The sequence below is a fragment of the Vombatus ursinus genome, unplaced genomic scaffold (genome assembly GCF_900497805.2).
Source record: "Vombatus ursinus unplaced genomic scaffold, bare-nosed wombat genome assembly UNPS02014798.1, whole genome shotgun sequence".
NCBI lineage: Eukaryota > Metazoa > Chordata > Mammalia > Diprotodontia > Vombatidae > Vombatus > Vombatus ursinus.
This window is the reverse complement of record NW_020954576.1, coordinates 27,336,287-27,360,409: the sequence shown is the minus strand read 5'-3', so window position 1 is coordinate 27,360,409 and position 24,123 is coordinate 27,336,287. Positions and strand designations below refer to the sequence as shown.

Here is a 24,123-nt window from a genome sequence, read left to right as displayed (position 1 = left end):
CATCCAAGGACTAAAGGTGCAAACTGTGACTTATATTTTCAGACACAGTCAATGTATGGATTTGGGGTTTGTTTTTTTGTTTTGTTTTGTTTTGTTTTTTTACTATACTTAACTTTCTACCAGGTAGTACTTTGGGGAGAGAGGAGTTAATAGAGAGCAATCGCAGATGGTGATAGTGAGACTAAAAAAGTGTCAGTGAAACATTTTAAAAATATACATACACAGAAGAGTAAAAGGAAGTTGAGAAGGGGACACAATCAGGACAGTGTTGTAGGAGTCAGGAGAATCTAGGAGTTAATTTAATTTATACTTTTAAAAAAACAGGATTTTTTTAAATGTGTATATTAGAGGATCACAATGTTGCATGCAGTCCTCATTTCCTGTTCTTTATGTAAGGAAATGTTCCTATTTGTTGATGTTTGACAAGTCCATAATAACAAAAAGGGAGTGTGGAGGGGGAGGAGGATTGTTTGTTGTTTTTTGTTGTTTTTTTTTTGGTTAGGCAATGGGGTTAAGTGACTTGCCCAGGATCACATAGCTAGTAAGTGTTATGTGTGTCTGAGGCTGGATTTGAACTCAGATCCTCCTGACTCCAAGGCCAGAGCTCTATCCACTATACCACCTGGCTGCCCCTGATTGTTTTATAATAGAAAGAGGGGATGATTCGGGAGGGGACAATCTGCTAGAGAAGACTGGGAGGGGATGGGTTCACGGGCACTGGTAAAGAGATTGACCTTGTTGAGAGGAAAAGCCACCTCTGCATCAGAGATTGAATTAAAAGGGGAAAGGATGGAAGATGTTGTCAAGGAGGTTGAGATGTAGAATGGGGGAAAGACAGGGAATTCTGGGGGAATGACTTCTGTTTTCTCAGTAAAGTATGTGGCTAAGTCCTTTTCCAACACTGGGGGAGGTGGGAAACTTGAGAAGACATTTGAAATTATTTCTTAGAAGAATGCAGTAGCCAGTTAGCAAAAAAGTAAAAGAATTGCCTGGCAGTGAGGATCTAGTTGAGATTGGGAAACATAAATTTATAATGATCCTTGAAATGCCTCCCTCCCTACTCCTAGGCTGGCGGAGTGTTTCCTTAGGACTTCCACAAAGTAATCAAGCTGCTTGATCTCCCTAACTTCTTCCTTAGGCATAGATGTTGACAGAAGTTCTTGAAATTACCTACCCAAATTTACCTGTCCTGGAGCAAGGCCCCAATCTCCTCTTGTTTGATATGTCACTAATGTTCATTATTATAATGTCATTTCATTTCACTTTTTTCCTTCTATCTAATGAGTTTTTTCCCTTAATTTACTCAATTACCCTAAGACTTCTGGCTAGAGGAATTGAGTTTGAATACTAGCTTTGTTACTTACTAGTCTAATTTTCAGCTATAGGCAAATAAGTTAGCCTCTCAGAATTTCAGTTTCCTTAACCACAAAAGGAGGATGATATCCCACAGGATTCTTTTGAGGAAAGAAGTTTACAAATTTTAAATGATTATGTAAATGTGAATTATTGTTTTCCAAGCAAAGGGTGAAACAAAGGACATCTCAGCTAATTTCTAAGTTAAGAAAACTGAATTAACTGGAACATACTGTTCTTCCACGTCTGATGGTTAATTAAGGCTCTGCTGTAACCTGATAGTATGTTAGGACTTGGGGTCAGAAGACCTGAGTTTAAGTCCTTTCTCTGTGACTTTGGGCTTGCCGCTTAATCTCTGAGCGTCAGTTTCCTCATATATAAATTGGCGTTAATGATAATTACACAACTTTCGTCACAGGGTTGTCATGGGGCCCCAAGGGGATGAGAAGAAAAAGCTGTTTAAAGTTCTATGTAAATATATAATTGTGTTACTCAGTAATAATATCCCTAATAATTATAATAATAGTGATTAAGAGAAGTGATAAATAAGATCTTATTTTTAATGTGAAACTGCATTTTAAAATTTTTTATTGATTTTTTTCCTTACATTGTATATATTTCCAAATATATAAAAAAGAGGGGGGAGGAAAGTTCAGCAAAACTAACCAAGACAGTTAATTCCATCATTATATATAATGTTTGACATATAATCTTCACATAGTTTCCCATCTATGCAAAGAGCGGGAGATATATTCTCATATGTCTTTCTTGGAGCTGGGCTTGGTCATTTTAATTTCTGTGTAATTTCTATGCTTATAAGACTTAGAATAGACTCAAATATAAGTTCATAGTATTTAGAGTTGGAAGAGACCAACGCAATGAGAAAAGTACTGAACTTGAAGTTAGGAGACCAGAGTTTGAATCCTGCTGTCCAGGTCCTTGGGCAAAAAATTTTTCCTCAGTTTCTTCATCTCTAAAATAAGAGACTTGGACCACGTGAGCTCTAGGGTCACTTCCAGTTCTAAACCTATGATTTCATGATCTAGTTCAATCCTATTAGAACCTGTGACTAAATTTAGGACTTTTTAATCAAAGCATTTAGCAACCACTTATTTGTATATCACCATATCTCCACATGTATAAAGGAGCTACTCCTCTTTTACAAGGATTTTATCTGTGCCACAAAATTCCATCAAAGACACATTCAGGATATTACAGTAGAAAACTGTAAATTCCCTGAGGGGCAAGGATTGTTTCATTTTTGTCTTTGTATCTCCAATATAGCACGTAGTACTTAATTATTTGGTGAATTGAACTGAGATATAAAGACTGATTTTATCTTAACCTTATTTGCAAACAAACGGAAAGTATATTTGGAGTGTTATGAGGAGAGTATATGGCAGAGGATTTGCTTAATTGGTAAAGAACCAGACTGGGAAGCTAGTGGAAGTGGTAAAGAGGAGACTGGAAAAGTGCGAGAGAACTTTTTGTCCAGTATTGTATCTGAACTAATAACATGTGGTTTTTCTTTATCCCTCCTCCATCTTGTAGGTTTGTAAGCGAATGGACTTAGTCTGCCAGAGAATGTTGAATCAGGGATTTCTGAAAGTGGAAAGATATCACAACCTGTGTCAAAAACAAGTTAAAGCACAACTTCCAAGGTATGTAGAGAGTAGAGCAAAGAATTAATGTTATTTTTTATTTTCTTTTAGCCTTGGCAAAGGTCCATTTGTTTAAGGAGTGGTGTCTAAAGGTTTTCTAACAAAGGCTATATTAGTAATTTTTGCTGTTGTTTGGCCTTCTTTTTCTCTTTTTTCTTAATTAAATTTAATCTTTTTCAATTAACAATTTTTTCTCTTTCCCAAATTAAAAAGAAAAACCCCTTGTAACAAATATGCTTAGTCGAGCAAAAATAATTCCGACATTGGGTATGTCCAAAAAAATATATCTCTGTCTGCACCCTGAATCCATCACCTACTTCTTTCATTAGGTGATGGGAAGAGTGTTTATGGGTCCTGTGGAAATGTGGTTGGTCATTGTGTTGATCAGAGTTTTTATGTGGACTTCTTTTTCAATATATTTTTAACAGTTAATCATGGTCCAACATGATTAAGGAAAAACTTTAATCATTTGACTATATTTTTTCATTTTTCTCCTAACTCAGGATATTTGATCTTTGATCATTAAGGATTTTATTAAGTAGTAAATAGGCAACCAAAAGTTGGTTTGTATATATTTTCCCATATATGTACATTATTTTAGTAGGCTAAATAGGCTAAAAAAACAAACAAACAAACGAAAAACAGACCTCTGTAGTTTTTTGTTTTAAACACCTTATAAATTATCCCACTACAGGTACCTTTTTCCTGTTTAAGAGCTGTGTATCCATTTTTGGACTGTGCTTGTCTTTTGTCTTTTTTTTCTTTATGTTGTCTGTCAGTTAACTGTTAGCAACTCTTCTAGTTAGTTAAGGGAAGAGCAAATGGATTTATTTTTCCACAATTATCAGTGGATTTTAGTCACTTTGATTCGTTATGATGGGTTGTTGTAGCTAATGAGGTAGAAAAACAAAAAAAATAGGTAGGAATATATTGGTTTCCAATAGCCTATATGAATGTTAATAACAACAGCCTGCACTGCTGTATCACCGAATCTTAGAAGAAGAGAGAAGGAACCAGTGAAAAAAATAAGAGAAAACAGCAAGGGGGAGTTTAAATGGAGACCAAAAGAACTGGCAGAAAGAAAATCATACCTTCATCTACTGCAGGAACTTCTATAATTTATTCCCTATTTCAAAGGAAAGGTTCAGGAAACTATAGACAGTGTAGTTCCTCGATGTCCCTTTCTACTACGGCAGTGACTGTTGGTTCTTAAGTCATCAGGAGCTCGGGTCTTACATTTCCCTCATTCATAACTTTTTTCATGAGTTAGAAAAGGTAGCAAGAAAGAGGATGGAATGAAAAGATAACCCTGGGAAGGACAAGAATAAAATTTATTGAGCAATGAATAAATTAAGTAAAAATGCTGGTAACATAAAGAAATTGCAAGATAAAAGGTCAAGGGATAAAATTTCTTCAGTGATGTAGACTGAAACATCAGTAGGAGCGTTGCAAGTAATATGAGTGGAAGAAACAAATCTAATAGTAGGTTTGTTGATATAATAATCCCATCCATGGTACTTAACTTACAGGATTGATACAGATAAAAGGGAGATCTTCTATGGAGAGTATTTCATAAAATTTTAAAGCCCTACACGTAGACGTAAAAAAAAAAATAGACTAAGACTAATTCAATCAAAGGCATGGGAAGAGATTATAAAAGAATGATTATAAAAATAGAAATAAGAATATGAATAGAAACAATGAAAAAGCAGAATAAATGTACTTAAGCAAAAAATCAGTAGAAAATTCAAGTAAAAGAAAAATCCCAGAATGTAACAGATTAAGAGCAATTAATGGATGAACAGTCCAAAATAAGACCTGAAAGACGAAACAAAAAGATCAAACCTGAGATCACTATGAATTCCTTTTTTCAAGAAAAAGAATTAAACATGGTATTAAAAGAACTACCGTATTTCATCGCATAATTGTCACACACTGTTTTTAGGTCCAAAAATTAGTCTATAACCTTTCATCACATAATCGTCGTATGCTATAATTCTGTTTCTCATGTCTCTTAAAAGGTAAACAGAGCAGCAATATATTCACCAGTGGCATATGGCTAGGCATTTATCTCTCAGCTTATTGCCAGCCATGAACCTAGAATTCTCAGTTCATGTGCATTGTTAGTATATTTCCAAAAGCTGACTTGCTGGTTTGTTTAGAGTTTTGCAGACTAATGGTATTGTCACTCAACCCAATGAAGAGTCATAGGCACAAGGGGAACAGGCAGGTGGGCAGGCGAAGCAGCTATGAGTAAGTCACATGATATGGTAAGACTTGCATCTTCCAGATTTTAACACATATTCACAAGTATTCTATGCATCCTAATCTTGCACCGTAGACAATTTAGTAATAAATGATTTTAAAGTAACACTTGCACAATTTTAAAAATGCTTCACATGATGGTCTCTCCCCACTTTTTTTTTTTTGCAAAAAATTGTCATAAAATCTGTAACAATTATGTTGTGACATACGGTAATTGGAGAAAGAGCAAATGAATAGAAAATATGCTACAATTAGAAATAGTTCATAAGACTACAGTGTGAAAAGATCCAAAATACAAATTTCTTGGGAATGTAATTGTTAAATTTTAGAGTTATAAGAACAAAGAAACCTTAAGCATTGAGAAAGACAAAGAAAATTACCTATTAAAACCACCAATTGAAGTGTCATCATAAATAAGTCTAAAAGGCATGATAGTTTTTAAAGTTATTTTTGATGCAAATTTGAGCGTGTCAGTTTGAAGATAAGAGTATAACATTCAAAAACTATCCTCAATAAGTTCAGTAGAAATCCAAATTGAAAAAATACTTTGATATTTAAGCATTTATTAATATTTAGTCCCTAGTACTAAATCAGTTCAGTGATGATATTAAAAATAATAGTATATGTTAATACTGTTATTACCTATAGTTAAAAATCACTAGAGATATATATATATATATATATATATAAGCCTTTGTAAATGAAATAGAAGCAAATTAGTGTCTGTGAATTAACAAAAAATAGAATTAAACACCCTTACTTGTAAATAAAAGCAATTTGTAATTGACAGGCAATAATAATAACTAACATTTATATAACACAGTAACGTTTGCAGAGCACTTTCCATGTTGTCTCATTTGATTCTCACAGTCAAGGAAACTGAGGCATAGAGAAGTTAAGTGACGTGTGCAGAGCTGGAGCTGAGTCTTCTGGGTTCTAAGTCTAGCACTCTTTTCACTGTACCACCTAGCCACTTAGAAACAACAAATAAAGAAGAATAAAATAATAAAAGAAGTATAAAAAGAAAGGTCTTGGTCATCCCCAAAACAAACTTCCTGCCATTAACTAAAAAAGAAGTAAAACATCAAAGAATTATAAAGCAGCCATAGTATTCTAAAAGACAAGAGTTTTGTTAAAGTTAATTAACTTTAATATAAAATAGTTATGATAGAAAAAAATAAGTTAAATTACATTTCCCCTTGACATTGAGGAAAAAATAGGTAAAAAGAAAAAATCAATAAGATAAAATTGATGTTAACGTTTTAGATATTATATTTGAATGACCTGAATTGCCCTTTTTTTTTTTTTTTGAGGCAATTGAGATTAGATGACTTGCCTAGGGTCACACAGCTAGTGAGTGTTATGTGTCTGAGTCCGGATTTGAACTCAGGTCCTCCTAACTCTAGGTGAATTGCCTTTTAAAAGTTGTGTCATAGGGGCAGCTAGGTGGTGCAATGGATAGAGCAACAGCCCTAGAGTCAGGAGGACCTGAGTTTAAATCCAGCCTCGCACACCTGCTAGCTGTGTGACCCTGGGCAAGTCCCTTAACCCTAGTTGCCTCCAAAAAAAAAAGTGCCATAGATTAAAATAAACCCATCAATTTACTACCTACAATAAACACTTTTAACATGAAAATATAGACAAATAGATTTAAATTAAGAGGTTGGTCTAAAGTATACTATGCAACTTCTAGTGAAGGAAGACCTACTACCTCCTGAGATAGCCCATTGCACTTTTGGATAGCTCTGATGGTTAGTAAAGTTGTCCTTTTATCAAACTTTAATATTGTTCTTTGCAGCTTCTACCCTTTACTCCTTTTTCTTCCCAGTTGGAGTCAGTACAGTGAGTCTAATATCTCTTTCACATGATAGTTTTTCATTTACTTGAGGACAACGATCATCTTCCTCATAAATCTACTCTTCTCTGGGATAAACATCTCAATCAGTTCCTTAAACTAATCCTTCTATGGCATGAACCTCAACCCTGCAGTCATCCTGATTGCCTTCCTCTGGACACCACCCAGCTTATCAGTGTTCTTCCTTTGTTGTCAAACTATGACAAATCTAATGAAAAGACTAACAAAGAAATCACCTATCTGAATTCATTAAATAAACTGATAACAGATATATATAGACATAGATATAGATATATGTGTGTGTATGTATATATGTGTGTGTTTGTGCATGTGACTAAAAAGAAAAAAAGGAAAGTAGAAAAAGTGATGATAAAGTTAAGACAGAAATAAAGTAAAAAATTGAAATGATAAATACATTTGAGCTCAATTTTAAAAAAGACTGATAATATTTATAAACCATTAACAAAAGTAATTTTTAAAAGGAGAAAGAAAACATGATCACCAACATTAGAAAAGAAACACAAAAGAGGCTAATATCACCAGGAAATATTAAGTACAGGTATATTCTCTTAAATTTCTTTAGATCTGTGATCTCATTGACTTGTACACAGTTTTCACCAGAATATCAAGACTTACTCATGGCTTCTCATCCTATGTGACTCTTGTCCATGTTTTCTTATAAATCTTCTATAAGAGTTCACAAATATGCTGCCTCTCCTCCTCCTCCTTTTAACATTTCATGAATATAAATGGAGAATTTTACTTATCCATTGGTAACTGCTTATTCTTACTACATGATCAGTCCTCTTCCTTTTTTAGTCATGTGTCTCTGATGACATCTTTTATTTTATATAATTCAACAAGCATTTATTAAGCACCTACAGTGTACAAAACTTTAGGCACTAGAGATAGTGATTAAAAACACAACATTCTCTGCCTTTAAGGAGCCGTGTTCTACCGAGGAGAAACACATGCAAATAAATAAAATGAATACAAAGTAAATTCAAGGAAACAAGGAGGAAAACAAAACAACTGAGCAGGGGGGACGATCAGAATGGCTGAGTCTAGAAAGTGACAGTTGAGCTGAGCCTTAAAGGAAGCTAAGGATTCCAAGACTCAGAAGTGAGAAGGGAGAACATGACATATGCAGGGAAAAAAAACCTCTGCAAAGGCACAGATGTGTGTACAGGGAATAGCAAATAGGCATATTTGACTGAACACAGAATATATGATGGGGAGTAATGTGAAACATGAACCAGATTGTGAAAGGCTCTATGCACCAAACTTGTATTTTATCCTAGAGAGAATAGGGAACCAGTAAAGCTTCTTGATCGGAGTAGGAAGATGGTCAGGCCTTGCTTTAAAAATACCAGCAGCTGTGTGAAGTATAGATTGAGGGTTGGGGGGTAGTTGGAGCCGGGGGCAGGGATACCACTTAAGATGCATATAGTAAAGATGGCCACTGGTTGGTTATGTGAGATTGGAGTTTGGGAGCAAGATAAGAGCTGGATATGTAGATTTGGAAGTCATCACAAAAATGATAAATTAGCTCTTGGTGATAAAATTACGAAGAGAGAATAGTTTATGGAGAAAGAAGAGAACCCTAGGACACATGTGGGATATACTTGCACATAGAGACTGGAACATAGATGATGCTGCAAATGAGGGTACTGATAAAAGAGTGGTCTGACAGGTAGAAGGAAAACCAGGAAGGGAAGAGAAAGGAATAAGCATTTGTATAGTGCTATGTGCTAGGCACTGCATTAAGTACTTTTACAAATATTATCTCATTTGACCTCCACAACAATCCTGTGAGGTAGGTACTATCATTATCCCCATTTTACATTTGAGGAAACTGAGGCAGAGGTTAAGTGACTTAGCCAAGGTCACACAGTAAATGTCTGAGGCTGGATTTGAACTTAGATTTTCCTGACTCTTGAGCCCAGTGCTCTCTCCAGTGTGCCACCTAATTGTCCCAAACATGGAAAAAGGAATTTGCTGTCAAAAATGATGGCTAAGAAAAGTCAGTCCTTATACCTTTAAGCTGCTTCTCCCTTGCAATTCTTTGTTGGTAATGAGTTGCAACTTATTTAGGCCTACCATTGTCCTTTGGGTGATTCTCAACTATAATTTCTCTGAAGTTAGCATTCCATAACTCGAAACCATAATCCTAATAAATTAGACAAATCAAATGGATGATTATTTATAAGACTATTACTTACCAAAACTAACACAAATAGATATTTATAACTTAAGTATTCCAATCTCTGAGGAAGAAATAAGACATTATCAATAAATTTTTCCTTGGCTCTGATCTCATCCATATGGTATTCCCTATGCTAGTATAGACTGCAAACTCTCTTTGCCTTCACATTGTGAGCAATTCTTGTCCATATTTTCCCATTATCTCCAAAAAAGAACCATCCATCAAGTTGAAGTACTTCTAGGCATTAAAATTTCTTGGGTATCAGAATATAAGTAAGTACCTCGGCTATCCATCAGCTATGCCACCATCTTTACCAATCACACATTTTCTTAGTGTTGGCCTTTATGCCACTTTTTGCATCAAAGTGGTTCTTGATACTATGCTGTAGCCCACTTATGTTCTCCATTGCCCTTAGGCTTGTGAGGTCATGCTATTGTGTGATTTACAACAGTAAAGAACCACTGGGAAAATATTGATGTTGTTAAAAGCTGAAAAATGTTTTCTTTACTTTTCTGTTCTTTTATTTGTTTCTGCCTTGCTAAATACTAAAAGTTTTAGTATTTAGGGGTGAGATTTTACCACTTTTCTCTTTATTTGATTATTTTCTTTGGTAGTTTATAATTTTTAAAAAATTGTTTAAATGGGCTTTTGTATCAAAGAGTACCTTGGTGTCATTGAAAGTACTGTAGTTGCCCAAATACAGTCTAGCCTGCTTTTCTCCTGCTCAATTTTTTGGGCCCTGCTCATTGTCAATTTGCTGTACCTGCAAAACATTAATGTACTGATGGATTAACTCTATAGGCTGCAAATCAGCTGCATTGCATAGTCTGGGCAATAGGCATCCCTAATTCACTTTGTTTTTATTTTGAGGATTGTTAGACCTGTCTCTTTTGAGTGGCTATGGATCTCATTGAAGTAGCTCTGTAGTATGCTTAGTGAAATTAGCACAATTTCATGAAATAGGATCAAATAGGAGTGCCTAGAGGAATTTACCATCCATAGAGAAAATGTCTTTTCAGTTTGAGTTCTGCAAAGAACATCCTCATGTTTCCTTGTTTTATACTACTTTGATATGAATAATTATATGGTCATTGAACAAAGTTATTTCTGGAATTGTACCTATCAAGGAGTCTTCAATGATCTTAACATGTCCATGGTAGATGTTTTGTTGGAGAAGACCCTTTAAGGTTGCTTTTTGCTCTGCTGAATAAAGATACTTTAAATGAACAATTAACACTCTCTATACCCTTCAGTCATTGTGCCTTTAAAGTTGTCTTCTCCTGTAGAAAGTCATCTTCAGTGGTGAGACAGTACAATGTAAATGGAAAAAACCCTGGGAACTGGGAAAAAAAACTGGGAACTGATTTCAAGTCCCAGTTCTCTACTTACTACTTGTGTGACCTTGGGTAAGTCACTTAAACTCTGTGAACCTCAGTTTCCTCATCTGTAAAATGAAGGGGTTGACCTACATGAAATCCAAGATCAATTCCAGCTTCAGATCTGTAATATTACTATCCTGTGTCCTGTCTCATATTTTCATTAAGGCTGTCCCTGATATGTGCATAGCTTATTCTCATAAAGATTTTATAGAGAGGAGAAAGTAGGCAATGTGGGTTGGTAGTTGCTGATGTTTTCTTCATCACTTTTTTTGTTCATCATAATGCCATTCATGATTGTTTTCCCATCCATTTGATATCTTCCCCTTTGAGATAGCTTGAAAATCAATCTTTTTGCTATTTTATGAGTTAGTACTGCTAATAATTTTCCATTCTCCTTCATAATGTTCTAAAAATGAACTTTAAACTAGCACTACCCTTGGCTTCAACATTTCTCTTCTTGGCAGGGAACTCAAATATTTCCCTGCCAAAGTTTTCTGTAGAATCTTTGGGCATCTTTGCTGTAGAGATTGCTTTGCATCATTCAAATTTCTATATGAAATGGTGGTAAACAGAGATTTAAACCTTATCCTTGTCTTAATTTTCAGTGTTAGCATCTTAATTAAACATATAATATTAGACTTGTTAAAATTATGTGTAGTGCCTTCTCCTCTTTGATCCTTTCTTCTGGTTTGGTATTGACTTTGACCTTTTCTCTAACTAGTCAATTATCTAACTACATACCAATGATTGACTCAGAAATAAATCCAGTATTACTAACCAGTCATTTCTTATCTGTTGAGATATATAGTTAGTTTCATTTTTTTATGATATTCTTTAATATGTTCCAGCACCTTCCATCTTTCTCTACTGAAGAAGCTATTTATGATATATGGATAGGAAGATTCTGCATAATCTGCAGCTGTTTGGCTCTTTGATTTTTGATCTAACACATTTTTCACTGACCTGTTATATGCCCACCTTTGCATTAACATAAACAAGTGTCAAGATTATCTCTTGCTTTGATTTGTAGAAGTTTTTGAAATTCTTTATAGAATTTCTCTTTTCTCTTCATTAAATGTGAGTGCACAAGCTGCAGTCGTCTTTCATGGTAGTCTTTTTGCTTATGCTCAGCATAAGCACTGCAAATCAGGATACCCATTTGTCCCATAAACTATTTATGTTCCCCTGGGCACGTGATTGTTCTAAGTGATTTATTTGCCTCTTCAAGGAGAGTCTGAGCCATCTTTCCATTTGGATATAACTTCTTTATCTCTTGGTTTCATTTATTGTGAGAGGGGTGATATTAATGTTCTTCAGTTTGTTTAGTAGTCTGTTGTTAATTGTTAGGCAAAGATCTCACATTTAGACTGCCAAGAGGTATGTGTATTCTTATAATTAGTTTACACACTATTCTGCCTTAGCATCTTCTGCCCTCCTATATTGCTGTTCTCCATTCTAAGGACTGAAGGCCATTTATTTCTCTGTTTTTTCTTTCATGGGCTGCCGTGGCCAAAGAATTCAGTACCTAGTGGTTAACATGATAGTTATGAGCCTATATGTTCTTATAGCTAGGCTGGTCTTTAAAAAGTAGGCATGGTCTGTTGCTAGAACTAAAACCAAAGCTTTTGTATATCCTATGAGAGCTTTCACCTTGATGGCATCTTTGTGAAGGTATCAGTGAATTCCCTTGCATACAAAGTACCCAATCCAAAGTACTGGAGGTATCAAACATTTAAAACTAAATAATTCCTTTAATAAGTAGATTATTCATAAACATAGAGAAGTATAGAAGGCTACTACCTAATACCCTTTACAAAGCAAATAAATCCATTGTTTTTTAAACCTGCAAAAACAATTGAAAAAGAAATTTGAGAAAATTTGTCTAGTAAATAAATAGGCACTGCTGCTATTTAAAAAAAAATCAGCTAACAGAATAATATAGTACATAAAAATTTTATGTCATGTCTAAGAGAGATTTGTATGAGGTATGTAAGGCCATTTTAATATCCAAGTCCTTAATTTTACAAATCAGAAAATTGAGGCATAAATCTTTTAAGTGACTTGGTCGAGGCCACACAGGTAGGTAATATGTGGCTGACCTGGGATTCAAACCCCGGTCTTGTGTTTCCAAACCCAGTGCTCCTTCCACTACCATAGGTTCCAACAGTAGGCCATGCCGGCCCCCAGGGGAGCACGGGAACAATGAGGGAAGAGGAAGACAGTAGTAGCTTCAGGTACAATTGGGGGGCGTTGGATAAAAATAAGGGTTAACCTAACCTAACGTCAGGGGGGCACTGGGTAATTTTTTTTCAAAGGGGGTGGTAAGCCAACTAAGTTAGGAAACCTCTGTACCCATGCTACATATTGTTCTATTATATTAAAAAGAAAACTCAGAAAAATATTATGATGTAAAAATAGTCTTTGAAAAAATCAAACATTCATTGATAATTTTAAAAGAATAGAATGACTTTCCTTCACACAATAAAAAGAATCTGCTTGAAACAGACAGCTTGGTGATTGAACTGATTAATTCCCACTAAAATCAAGCATAAAACAAGGGTGTCTTTGTTCAAATAGAAGTTACCATATTGATTTGACATAGTGTTGAAAATGCTAGTGATTATAACTTTAGGAAAAATACGGGTCCCAGATTGTACATTGGCATAATAAATTACTTAGAAAATCTACTGTTTTCAAAAAAGAAAAAGAAAAAAACAAGTTCCTCAGGGTTGTAGCTGTTTGTTTGTTTTGAAGAAACTCAGTTTGCAACCTAGAACGTTAAATATTTGGTAGTTAACTTGACCCTTATAAAGGAAACCATAAAACTTTTTGACCAAAAAAAAGGTCCAAGTAATAGAGAACTTTCATTGTTCATAGTTGAACCAGAAAAATAGAGTAAGAGTGACAATATAGTTCACATTAATAAACAAATTGAATGATACCAATAAAATTATTAGTGGACTTCTTTATAGAATTGTAAAAGTTATAAGTGTTCATAAAAAACCAAGCTGTTAATGGAATATTATTGTGCTTTACAAAATCACAATGACAAGGAATTCAGAGTAACCAAGGAAGATTTGTGTGCATGAGTACAGAGCAGAACCAAGAACACACATACACAGTGACCACCACCATGTAAATGAAAAGATCACTAAAAAGATGTTAAACTCAGAATAACAGAAAAGCCAGTGAAGATTCTAAAGAAAAGGACTTCCTTCCTCATGATAGAGATGTGGGGAACTAGTAGGACAGCATTGTGTATAAACTGACAATACAATTTCTGTATCAAGATATTTTTGCTTAACTTTTTTTTTTTTCCCAAAAAGTTTAGTCTAGAGAAGGGTAAGAAATGACTGATGTAAAGACAAAAAAGGCATCAATAAAATACTTTAAAAAAAAAAAAGAAAGAAAGAAAAGAAAAACCAAGTAGGTAAGAATATAGAGAAGGTAAAAAATAAATAAATAAATAAAGGTGGGCTCATACTTCCAAACCTGAAAAAAAAATTCCAGGACACAATCGTAATCAAAACTTGCTGTTGCTGGGGAGGGAGGGAAATGGCTAATTAGTGGGAAAAGAAATATCCCAGGGGCAGGTAGGTGGCACAGTGGATAGAGCTCCAGCTTTGGAGTCAGGGGGACCTGAGTTCAAATCCAGTCTTAGACACATGACACTTAGAGCTGTGTGACCCTGGGCAAGTCACTTAACCCTGATTGCCTCACCAAAAAAAAAAAAAGAAAAAGAAATATCCCAGAAATAAAATCAAATGGTGAGTGTTTAATAAATCTTTAGAAAATAGAAATCAGGAAAAAAAGGGATAACCTGTTAGTAAATATAGCTGTGGAAAGGGGTTGCGAATGTGGTAGAAGATAAATTTAGATACATTCCTCATCCATCAGACCATCCATTCAGTTCTTGTCATTTTCTCACCCTTAATAAATCTGGATTATGGACTTAAACATAGGAAAGATGGAAGAAAATGGAATGTGTATGGAGATATAAATATATACATACACACACATATATACATATACACATACATATACATACACACATCTATATATACATTTATACATATGCACATATATATGTCTTATAAAGGACAGATTTTTATCTATTAAAGATATAATTTTGTTTAGGACAAGTTAGATGAATTACATAAAAACAGCTTTTTAATAACAGAAAACAATAAAAAGCAGATTCAGAAAAATAATTTGTGGCAAATAAAACACATAAAAGCTTGAGTATCTAATATTTAAAAGGGAACCCATAATAATGAAGAGTACCATTCAGCCCCTAGTAAATAAGTGGTCAAAGTATATGAACAGACAATTTAAAAAGGAAAAAACACAAATTGTAAATAGTGACCTGAAAAAACATTCAAGCTCACTAATAATCAAAAGAACCAGTGTAAAAAAAGTGAGGTACCACTTCTCATCCATTACATTAGCAAAAACCACTAGAAGCAGCAAAACTTAATGCTAGCAAGATGTAGAAAAAAAGAGTACTTTAATGAATATAGCTGGTGAAATATTTTTGGAGAGCAATATGGGGGTACACTACAAGACTTAGAAAATATTGCTTTTACTTATTTGCCAAGTCTTGTTTATTGATTTTATTTCCACAACATCTCATACATCTATCTCATTTTCTTTCCTTAAACAGCCACCACTCTGGTTCAAACCATCATCTCTTGCCTGGACTACTATAACAGGCTTGCTAATTGTGAGGAAATTTTTCTTTACATCGAGCTAGAATTTACCTCTCCAGATTTCCCCAGTTGCTTTTTCTTTCCTTCCTAACCAAGCAGAAAAAGTTCGATCCTTCTTCCACATGACGAATCAAATCAACAAGCATTTATTAAGCTCTTATTATGTGCTAGGCACTGTGCTAAGCAAAAATATAGACTGTCCTTGCCATCAAGGAGCTTACCCTCTTAATGGGGGAAGACAACACATAAAAGGGACTTGATAAGTCAGGACAGGGCTACTCACATGGGAGCATGATGGTGAAATCTGGAGAGTCAGAAGCAGAACCAGGAGAGGAATGAAGGATGGCTGGCCTCAGCCCTTCTCTAAAATGGGGTTCCAAAAAGAACTCACCAGTAGGAGAAGGGGGCTGCAAGGGTAGTGATTTTCCAGGATAAGAAGGCTACAGGGGATAAGGAAACTTCTAAGATGAGAATGCAGCTGGGGCATAGTGATGAAGTCCAGGGAGTCGGAAACAGAGCTTGGAGAGGATAGTGATTCAAGTACTTGAAGACAGCTTTCACCCCTAAAAAAATTGATAAGGATACGAAGGGAGTAACTAATAAGCTGTTGTTGACAGTTGACCTCCCTGCCTCACATCTCTGCCCTCTCCTATCCACCCTTCACATAACTGCTAAAGTGATGTTCCTAAAGTGTAGGCCTAACCATATCACATCTTCCCCTCTCGCCTGTAAATTAATTCCAGTAGTTCTTTGTTACCTTTATCACAAAGCTTCTTAACTTTTTTTGTATGATAGACCTCTTTGGCAATCAGGTGAAGCCTATGGACCCCTTCTCAGAAGAATGTTTTAAAAGCATAAAAGACTAGGATTACAAAGGAAACTAATTATATTGAAATACAGTTAGCAAAATATTCAAAAACTAAGTCCACACAGGCCAAATTAAGAATCCCTGTTCCAGAATCAAATGCAAACTTGTCTTATTGGTACCTAAAATCCTTTATAACCAGGATCCAACTTTCCTTTCTAGCCATAAGATACATTATTTTCTTCCATGAAATCTATAAGATAACAAAATTGACCATGTTATAGTTCCTCATGTACATCATCTCACACAGACTGTGCCCTGTGCTTTTAATGTACTCTGTCCTTACTTCTGCCTCTTAGAATCACTAGTTGCTCTCAAAGCTCAGCTTAAGCACTACCTTCTACATAAGGCTTTTCCTGATTACCCCAGGTGCTAATGCCTTCCCCTACCAAAAGTTAACCTTCTATTTATTTTGCATTTAACTTACATACCCTTATACGTGCACATGTTACTTCTGATAAAATATAAACTCTCTGAAGTCAAGGACCTTTATTTTTATCTTTATATCTATAGGTTCTAACACAGTGCCTAGTGCTTAATAAATGCTGTTGATTGAATAATAAAATTAGCATTATTAAAAAATTAGGCACATGCCTAAAGAGAAGTTTCTAATAATTAGGGAGTATCTTTTAAAAATGGTACATCAATGTAATATAGAGTGTCACAGTGCCATTAAGATAAATAAATATGAGTGAGGATAGAAAACCATATGAAATAATGCAAAGCAAAAAAATTGGAACCAGTAGACTGTAAGACATGTGAACTCCATCTATGTAGAAGGAAAAGCATAAACACACATATAAAGATTAATAGACAGTGACCCAAAGAATCTCCGAATTGAAAAAGGCTTCAGGGGCCATCTAGTTCAACCTATACCTGACTTTGTACAATATCCCCAAAGAATTGGTATATGTTTGGAGACCTCTACTGATTGGTAATCTGTTGCTTTCTTGTACTCCAAAATTTTTCCTTAAGCAGATTCTAGAATCTGCCTCTGCAAATGTTTCCTATTGCTTCTACTTCTTTCCCTAAAGCTAAGGAGAGTAAATATGATTTTTCTTCCACATGATAGTGATTCCACATGAAATATTTGAAGACAGATATCCTGTCACATTCTAAGAACATCGATGAATATACAGAGGGAGTAACTGTTAAGTTGTTAATGGACATTTTATGTGATGAAATCCAATTTAAAGATGTAAATAGGTACAAAGTTTTAAAATAGTGGTTTCATCTATTAATTTCTAGTGATTAAAAATTATCTGTGGTTTCATTGGTGTGGGTTCTCTCTCATACCATTGTAGATCACCACCTGTCCACAAAACTTGCCATAGTCAGAAAATTCAAGACCATCATGGACTCCCTCACCTTACCATAGCCTAAAAATCAGTATGCCCAGTGCTCCCTAGGGACATCCAGGATTCTGTCCAGTGGCCATGATCTTAGAGTCAGCTGCCTTAATTTGTAGATGTCAGCCGCTACTCAGTTTGGGCATTATAGGTGCTGGATTTGGAGTCAGAGGACCTGGGTTCAGATTCTAGTTCTGCCATTTACTACTCTTTGTGACCATACACAAATCACTTAACCTCCCACATGACAAATGAAGGTGTTAGACTAGAGAGACAGTGACATAGTGGATAGAAATCTGGCCTTGAAGCCAGGAAGGCAACTGATATTCCTTTCAACGCCAAACCTATGATCTTGTTATCAATCTAGTGATGCATCTCTCTGAATTTAGAAATATTGGTTCTCGGATGAATGGGTCACATAGCCTGTATGTGTCAGAGACAGGAGGACCTGAGTACAAATCTCTTAATCTCTCAGTGTTTTAGGTAGCTCTCTAAGACTATCTGTTGCCAAGAAAGCACCAGTATGCATTGGTAGGAATTTTCTCACTTGGGAGTTCCTTATACTGGGTAAAATTACCAGTCCAGTCCCTATCTTTATCTCTAGACTAGATGACAACTAAGGTCCCTTCCAACTCCGTATCTCTGATCCCTTGATCACACTTTTGACTGACCTGGAATAAGCTTCTCTGAATTTAGCTAGATTGATGCTGAAATGATAGATATGAAGTCTGTACCAAGGCCATATTCAAAACTAGAGTTAGACTTTGAGAACTCAGGACCACCTCCATTCTAGTATAAGGCATTAAAGTCCACTAAGAGGACTTTAGTGGAATAGAGGCAATACAATTCTTTTTTTAGTTGTGGGTTTTTTTTTTAACCTCTTCCAAACATTCAGTATGCACTTATTAAGTATCTGCTTATGTGCCAGTCTTTTTAGGTGCTGAGGATACAAAGACAAAAGTGAAAATAGTTCCTTCAAGGAATTTTACAATTTAACGAGGGAAACAATATGTACATATATAAGTAAATACAAAAAAGATGCAAGATGATTGGACCTAGGGTTGTGGGGAAGTATTAGCAGCTTCGGGGATGAAGGAAGGGCCTTCTAGAGAAGATAGTGCTTAAACTGAGCCTTGGGGGAAACCAGGGATTTTGAGAGATGGGTGTGAGGTAGGTAAGGGGAATAGCCTTTTCAAAGACATGTAATTGTGACAGACTAGTTTAACTAGACCACAGTGTATGTAGAGAGGAAACAGTATACAATAAGACTGGAAGGTAGGTTGGGCACATGTTGTGAAGAGATTTAAATAACAGAGTTTATATTTGATCTTGAGGTAATAAGGAGTCACTGGAATTTATTAAGTAAGAGAGTAATGGGGTCAGATTATAGGAAAATCAGTTTGGCAGCTGTGGGAAGGATGGTTTGAGGAAACAAGAAACTTGACCCAGAGAGACCAATTGGGAAGCTACTCTAAGAGTCCAGGCCGAAGGTACTAGGGGCCTAAACTGAGCCGGTAGCTATTTGGGTGCAGGGAAGGGAACAGATGCAAGGGATAGAAACAAGATTTGGCAACTGAGTGTATGAGAGTGAGGAGTCAAGGATGATATCAGAGTAATCATTTAGCAATGAATGCTAGCACATATTAGGATATATGGATGTAGTAAAACTTTATTTATTTATTTATTTATTTATTTTAGTGAGGACCTATGATTTGACACGCGTAGGCACTCTGATAAGGAAACCCCCTCTGCTAAAGCAGATCAGCAGTTCTGTAGCTTACAGTCTTAGAAATGCTTGGGCCATTGAGATACATGGTAGTTTGTCCAATGGCACACAGTCCATATATGTCACTCAGGACTTGAATTTAGGTCTTCCTGACTCTGAGGCCATCTCTCTTAACTTCGAGGCCACTGTACCTCTCCACACTAACCATTTGTTTACAGTAACACATTAACCATTACCTAATAATAATTTAAACCATTATTCTTTAAATAACATGGCATGTAGTAGTAAGGTTGTTTCATTAAAGCACTTAGGCTGCTTGAAATTTTAGTCTGTAGTGCTATTGATGGTTGCCTTTTCTGTTATAGGAGAGAGTCAGAAAGGAGAAATCATTCATTAGCTCGTCATGCGGACATCCTTGCTGCTGTAGAAACAAGGCTCTCACTGTTGAATATGACTTTCATGAAGTATGTGGATTCCAATCTCTGTTGCTTCATTCCAGGAAAGGTAAAATAATGGCTTACCCTAGAACTGGGAGACTTAAGTCCTGCCAAATGGTGGATCCTGTTTTTGTAAAACTGTTTTGACAAAATGCAGGATTTTACCATTTTCATCAGAAATTTCCTTTGTCACTCAACGAGTTTCTGTTAATTGGTTTGTGTGTACACACACACACACACACACACATATCACTATCCAAATATATAATCTTTCAACTAACAAAACGTTTAATGATGTCCCTAAATTTATCAATGTTCCTATCAATAGAACTTGTGTTATGTTTTTCATATTGTAGTAGAAGGAAAAGTGTTTCAGAAAGACACACTATAGAGTTCCAAACCTGGAGTTGTGGAGGGAAAAATGCTTTATTGAGACACTTTCAAAACTAAGTCCAGCTAATATTTAACATAGAAATAGGCATACCATGTCCCTTTCATTAATATATTTTTAAAACGTCCCAGGAGTCAAAGTATCTTATGTATGCCTCAATTGTCCCACTTAGATCAAATAAGATAATATTTATAAACCACTTAGCATAGTGCTTCACACGTAGTAGAAGTATATAGATGTTAGCTGTTATTATTATTATTATTATTATTATCATCATTATTACTTTGTGACTTTAAGTCTACATGATCTAAAGTCAGGTAGACTTTAGAGAAAAGGAGAGGTTGTGAAGTTGAAGTTTATTTTGCCACTTATTGTAATTTTTGCAAAAAGCTTTAATAAGGAAAAAGGTTAAAACTAGTAGTTGATGAGGTTTAGGGATTATATATATGTAAATTGTCTCTGCTACCGTTTTTCTCTTATGACCCATGGATAAGTGACAATACAACTTGTTAAATTCCACTCAGACATTTACTTTCTGCATGACCCTGTGTGATTTGCCCAAAATCACACAGATGGTAAGTGTGAGGCAGCTACTTGAACCAGGACCTTTGATTTCAAATCCAGTGTTCGTACAATTTTATTATGGTGTTCAGCAGTAAAACCTATGGCCTCAGGTGCTTATATACAAATGCACAAAATATACATAACAAAGTTAACTCTAGTGACTTAAGTAAATTTGACCTTACGCATATCCATTAAAATTGGTGGAATATGGGGGCAGCTAAGTGGCCCAGTGGATAGAGCTCCAGCTTCCAAGTTAGGATTACCTAAGTTCATATCTGGCCTCAGACACTTGACACTTACTAGCTGTGTGACCCTGAGCAAGTCACTTAACCCTGATTGCCTCACCAAAAAAACAAAAAACAAAAAAATTGGTGTATGGGTTTGGATGGTAGGTGGGATGATGACTGGAATACAGCTTTAGCAGGCTATATCTTATTCAAAAGAAATAGAATAAATAAAATAGAATGGATGGGAGGGACCAAAAAGCATTGTATGGTAAAAAGATATATATATATATTTAAATGAGAAAACCTGGAGTGGGGTAGAAATGGGAAGGAGAAGCATGGTGACACACCTTTTGGTGAGCATTAATAGAGAAAGGAGAAAAAAAACACCAGGAAAAATGTGTGATTGAAGCAACAACCAAATCAGGGCGAGAAAACCGAAGAGATAAGGTCAGCTGGATAATAGACATCCACTGTCTGAAAATTAAAGAATCAGATTCATTTTTTAAAAGACCCAAGAAAAATAATTAGGAAGATATCAGTACAACCAAATGCATTTTTGTGAGGCAACATTGAAAAAATGATAAAAATGGAAAATGCCTAAAAGACGTTGAAACTTTATGGAAGGCAGCAAAGAGCAGAATAATTGTGAAAAAGAAAACTGAAGATAATGCAAGTATATTGGAAGAATGACCTCATTTCACTGTAGTACAAAAAAAATTTAGAAAAAATACATAAAGTCACAGATCAAATTTCAGTACATCAGTACATCCTTAACACAACAAAAAAGAAAATAAATCTGGCCATTGTATCTCAAGAAATTTTCAAGTAACATTTATTTCAAGCAATACATTTATTCCTTAAATAAATATATTTCAAGGAATTATTCAAGAAAACCTTCCAGAACTACCAAGAACATATGATACTCCAAAAAGAAAGAATTCACAGAAGTCTTCCAAGGAGAAATTTAAAATTGAACTCACCCAGACATGTCATTGTCAAATGTCCCATAGATAGTGTTAATTCAGCATGCCTAAAACTGAACTAATCATCTGTCCCCACCCTCACCCCATACCCTGACTTCCCTATTACTGTCTAGGGCACCACCACCGTTCTCCAGTCAACCAGGCTTACATTTGAAGTGTCATCCGCAAGTCCTTACTCTCTCTCATCATTTATATCCAAACTGTTGCCAAGTCATGTTCATTCTGCTTTCAAAGCCTCTCTTGTATATGTCACTGCCTTTGTTTGGCTCTCGAAGTCCTCATAACCTTGCCCCTTCCTACCTTTCCAGGTTCCTTACACTGTTTCCCACCGTGCACTTTACAGTCCTGTGATATGGGCCTACTTGCTGTTCCTTCCGTAAAACACTGTATCTCATAACTCTGGATTTTCACAGGCTCCCCATGCCTAGAATGTCTCCCTCCTTATCTTCACCTCCTAGCTTTCCTGGGTTCCTTCAGATTTCCACTAAAATCCAACTTCCTACAACAGTCCTTTCCTGGTCCCTCTAATGCTAATGCCTTTCCTTTGAAATTACCTCCATTTACCCTGTATATATCTTGTATGTACATAGTTCTTTGCATGTTTTCTCCTCATTAGAATATGAACTCTGTGATAGAGATCTTTTTTACTTTTTTTTTTTTTTTTTGTATTCCTAGACCTGAACACAGGACATAAGACAGAGTAAGCGCTTAATAAATATTTATTGACTTGGACAAATAAAAAGTCCTTAAAGATGCTAAGAAGAAGAATTAAATTAATTATATACCACCAACTGTTATTCATTATCACCAGATTTGTCCACTCTTTCAAAAATAGAAAAAGCTACAGAAATTGGAATGTGACATAATTTATCAAAAAAGTTTGGTTACAGACACAGTTATGAAATTAAGTTATGTTACTTCCTGCTAAATATAGCAAAAAGTAGAAGAGAAGTGAAATATAATATTTGTAATAAAGACTAAGTTTTACTGTTAATGAAAAAAAGATTGAGGTATTTCATTTGAAATGCTAGTCATGTAATAGTCAACTAAAAAATGACTATAACGATGATATTCAGTAAAGTTGAATTCAAATCAAACTGCATTGAGAAATAGGAGTATTTAATATCTTAAAAAGGAACAATTATGAATATTTTTCTATTTTTAATTTATATATAAAAGTCACATTCATAAAATACCTTACACATTTACAAGATACAAGAATAGAATATTAATCATTATTAGCAATGTCAACATGTAATGGGTTCTCCCCACACACAATGTTAGTGCCTTTCCCCTCAGATTACCTCCCATTTATATATACCTTGTATGAACATAATTGTTTGCATGTTGCTTTCCATGAGAATGTGATCTCTTTTGAGGGCAGAGGTTGTGTTTTTACCTTTCTTTAGATCCTCACAGTTTTAGCACAGCACCTGGAACATTGTAAGTGCTTAATAAATGCTTATTGAATGATGGAATTTGTTTTGCTCTACTGACTATGCATATTTGTAACAAGAGTTTTGTTTTTCTTTTTTTCATTGGAAGAGGAGAACATACATTTTTGTTCATTGAAAAAATTTTAATTTAAAAAATAAATACTTGTTTCTTATAGAACTTTATCAAAATATAATCATCAAGCAAAAGGATAAACACAGGTTACAAAGTTAAACAGATTAATGAATAAGCTGTACCATACAAATATAGTGGAGATGTAATGGAAAAATCAGGAAAAATTCCTTTTTCTTAAATAAACACTGGGGGATTATAGGAAGATATCAGTATGACAGAATTCAGAGATTCTCTGATCCCATGAAAATACTCCATCAAGGCTTAAAGATAGGCTAATCTAAGGGATGTAAAGAATCACCAGTAGACTTCCCTGTCTAACCCAAGAATCTACAGAGAAGACCACAGAGTCCTACAGAGGGATCCTGATATAGACACATTTGGGTAGATTGAGGACATAACACAGAGAGTGGAGCATAAGCAACCTCTGGAGCCTTTGAGGGAAGTCCCAGGATTCTTTGCTCACACTCTGTGGCACCAAAGCTCAGTCTAAGGCATGCCCTCTGGCTGCTGGAGAACAACTTTGAGGCATTCTATATGTGGGTCCAGCAAATCACTGCCTGCCTGAAGCAAACAGCATCAGAGCC

At 35.2% G+C, this 24,123-nt stretch overlaps 1 protein-coding gene across 1 annotated transcript in view; it reads left to right on the top strand.

Annotated features, from left to right (window-relative positions):
- Positions 1 to 24,123, top strand: part of LOC114050031 (F-box only protein 28) — a 61,812-nt gene that overhangs the window by 10,840 nt on the left and 26,849 nt on the right. The window contains exons 2-3 of the mRNA XM_027871558.1: positions 2,905 to 3,014; positions 19,734 to 19,872. Coding sequence (XP_027727359.1) covers positions 2,905 to 3,014; positions 19,734 to 19,872 — 249 coding nt within the window. The remainder of the gene's footprint in view (positions 1 to 2,904; positions 3,015 to 19,733; positions 19,873 to 24,123) is intronic.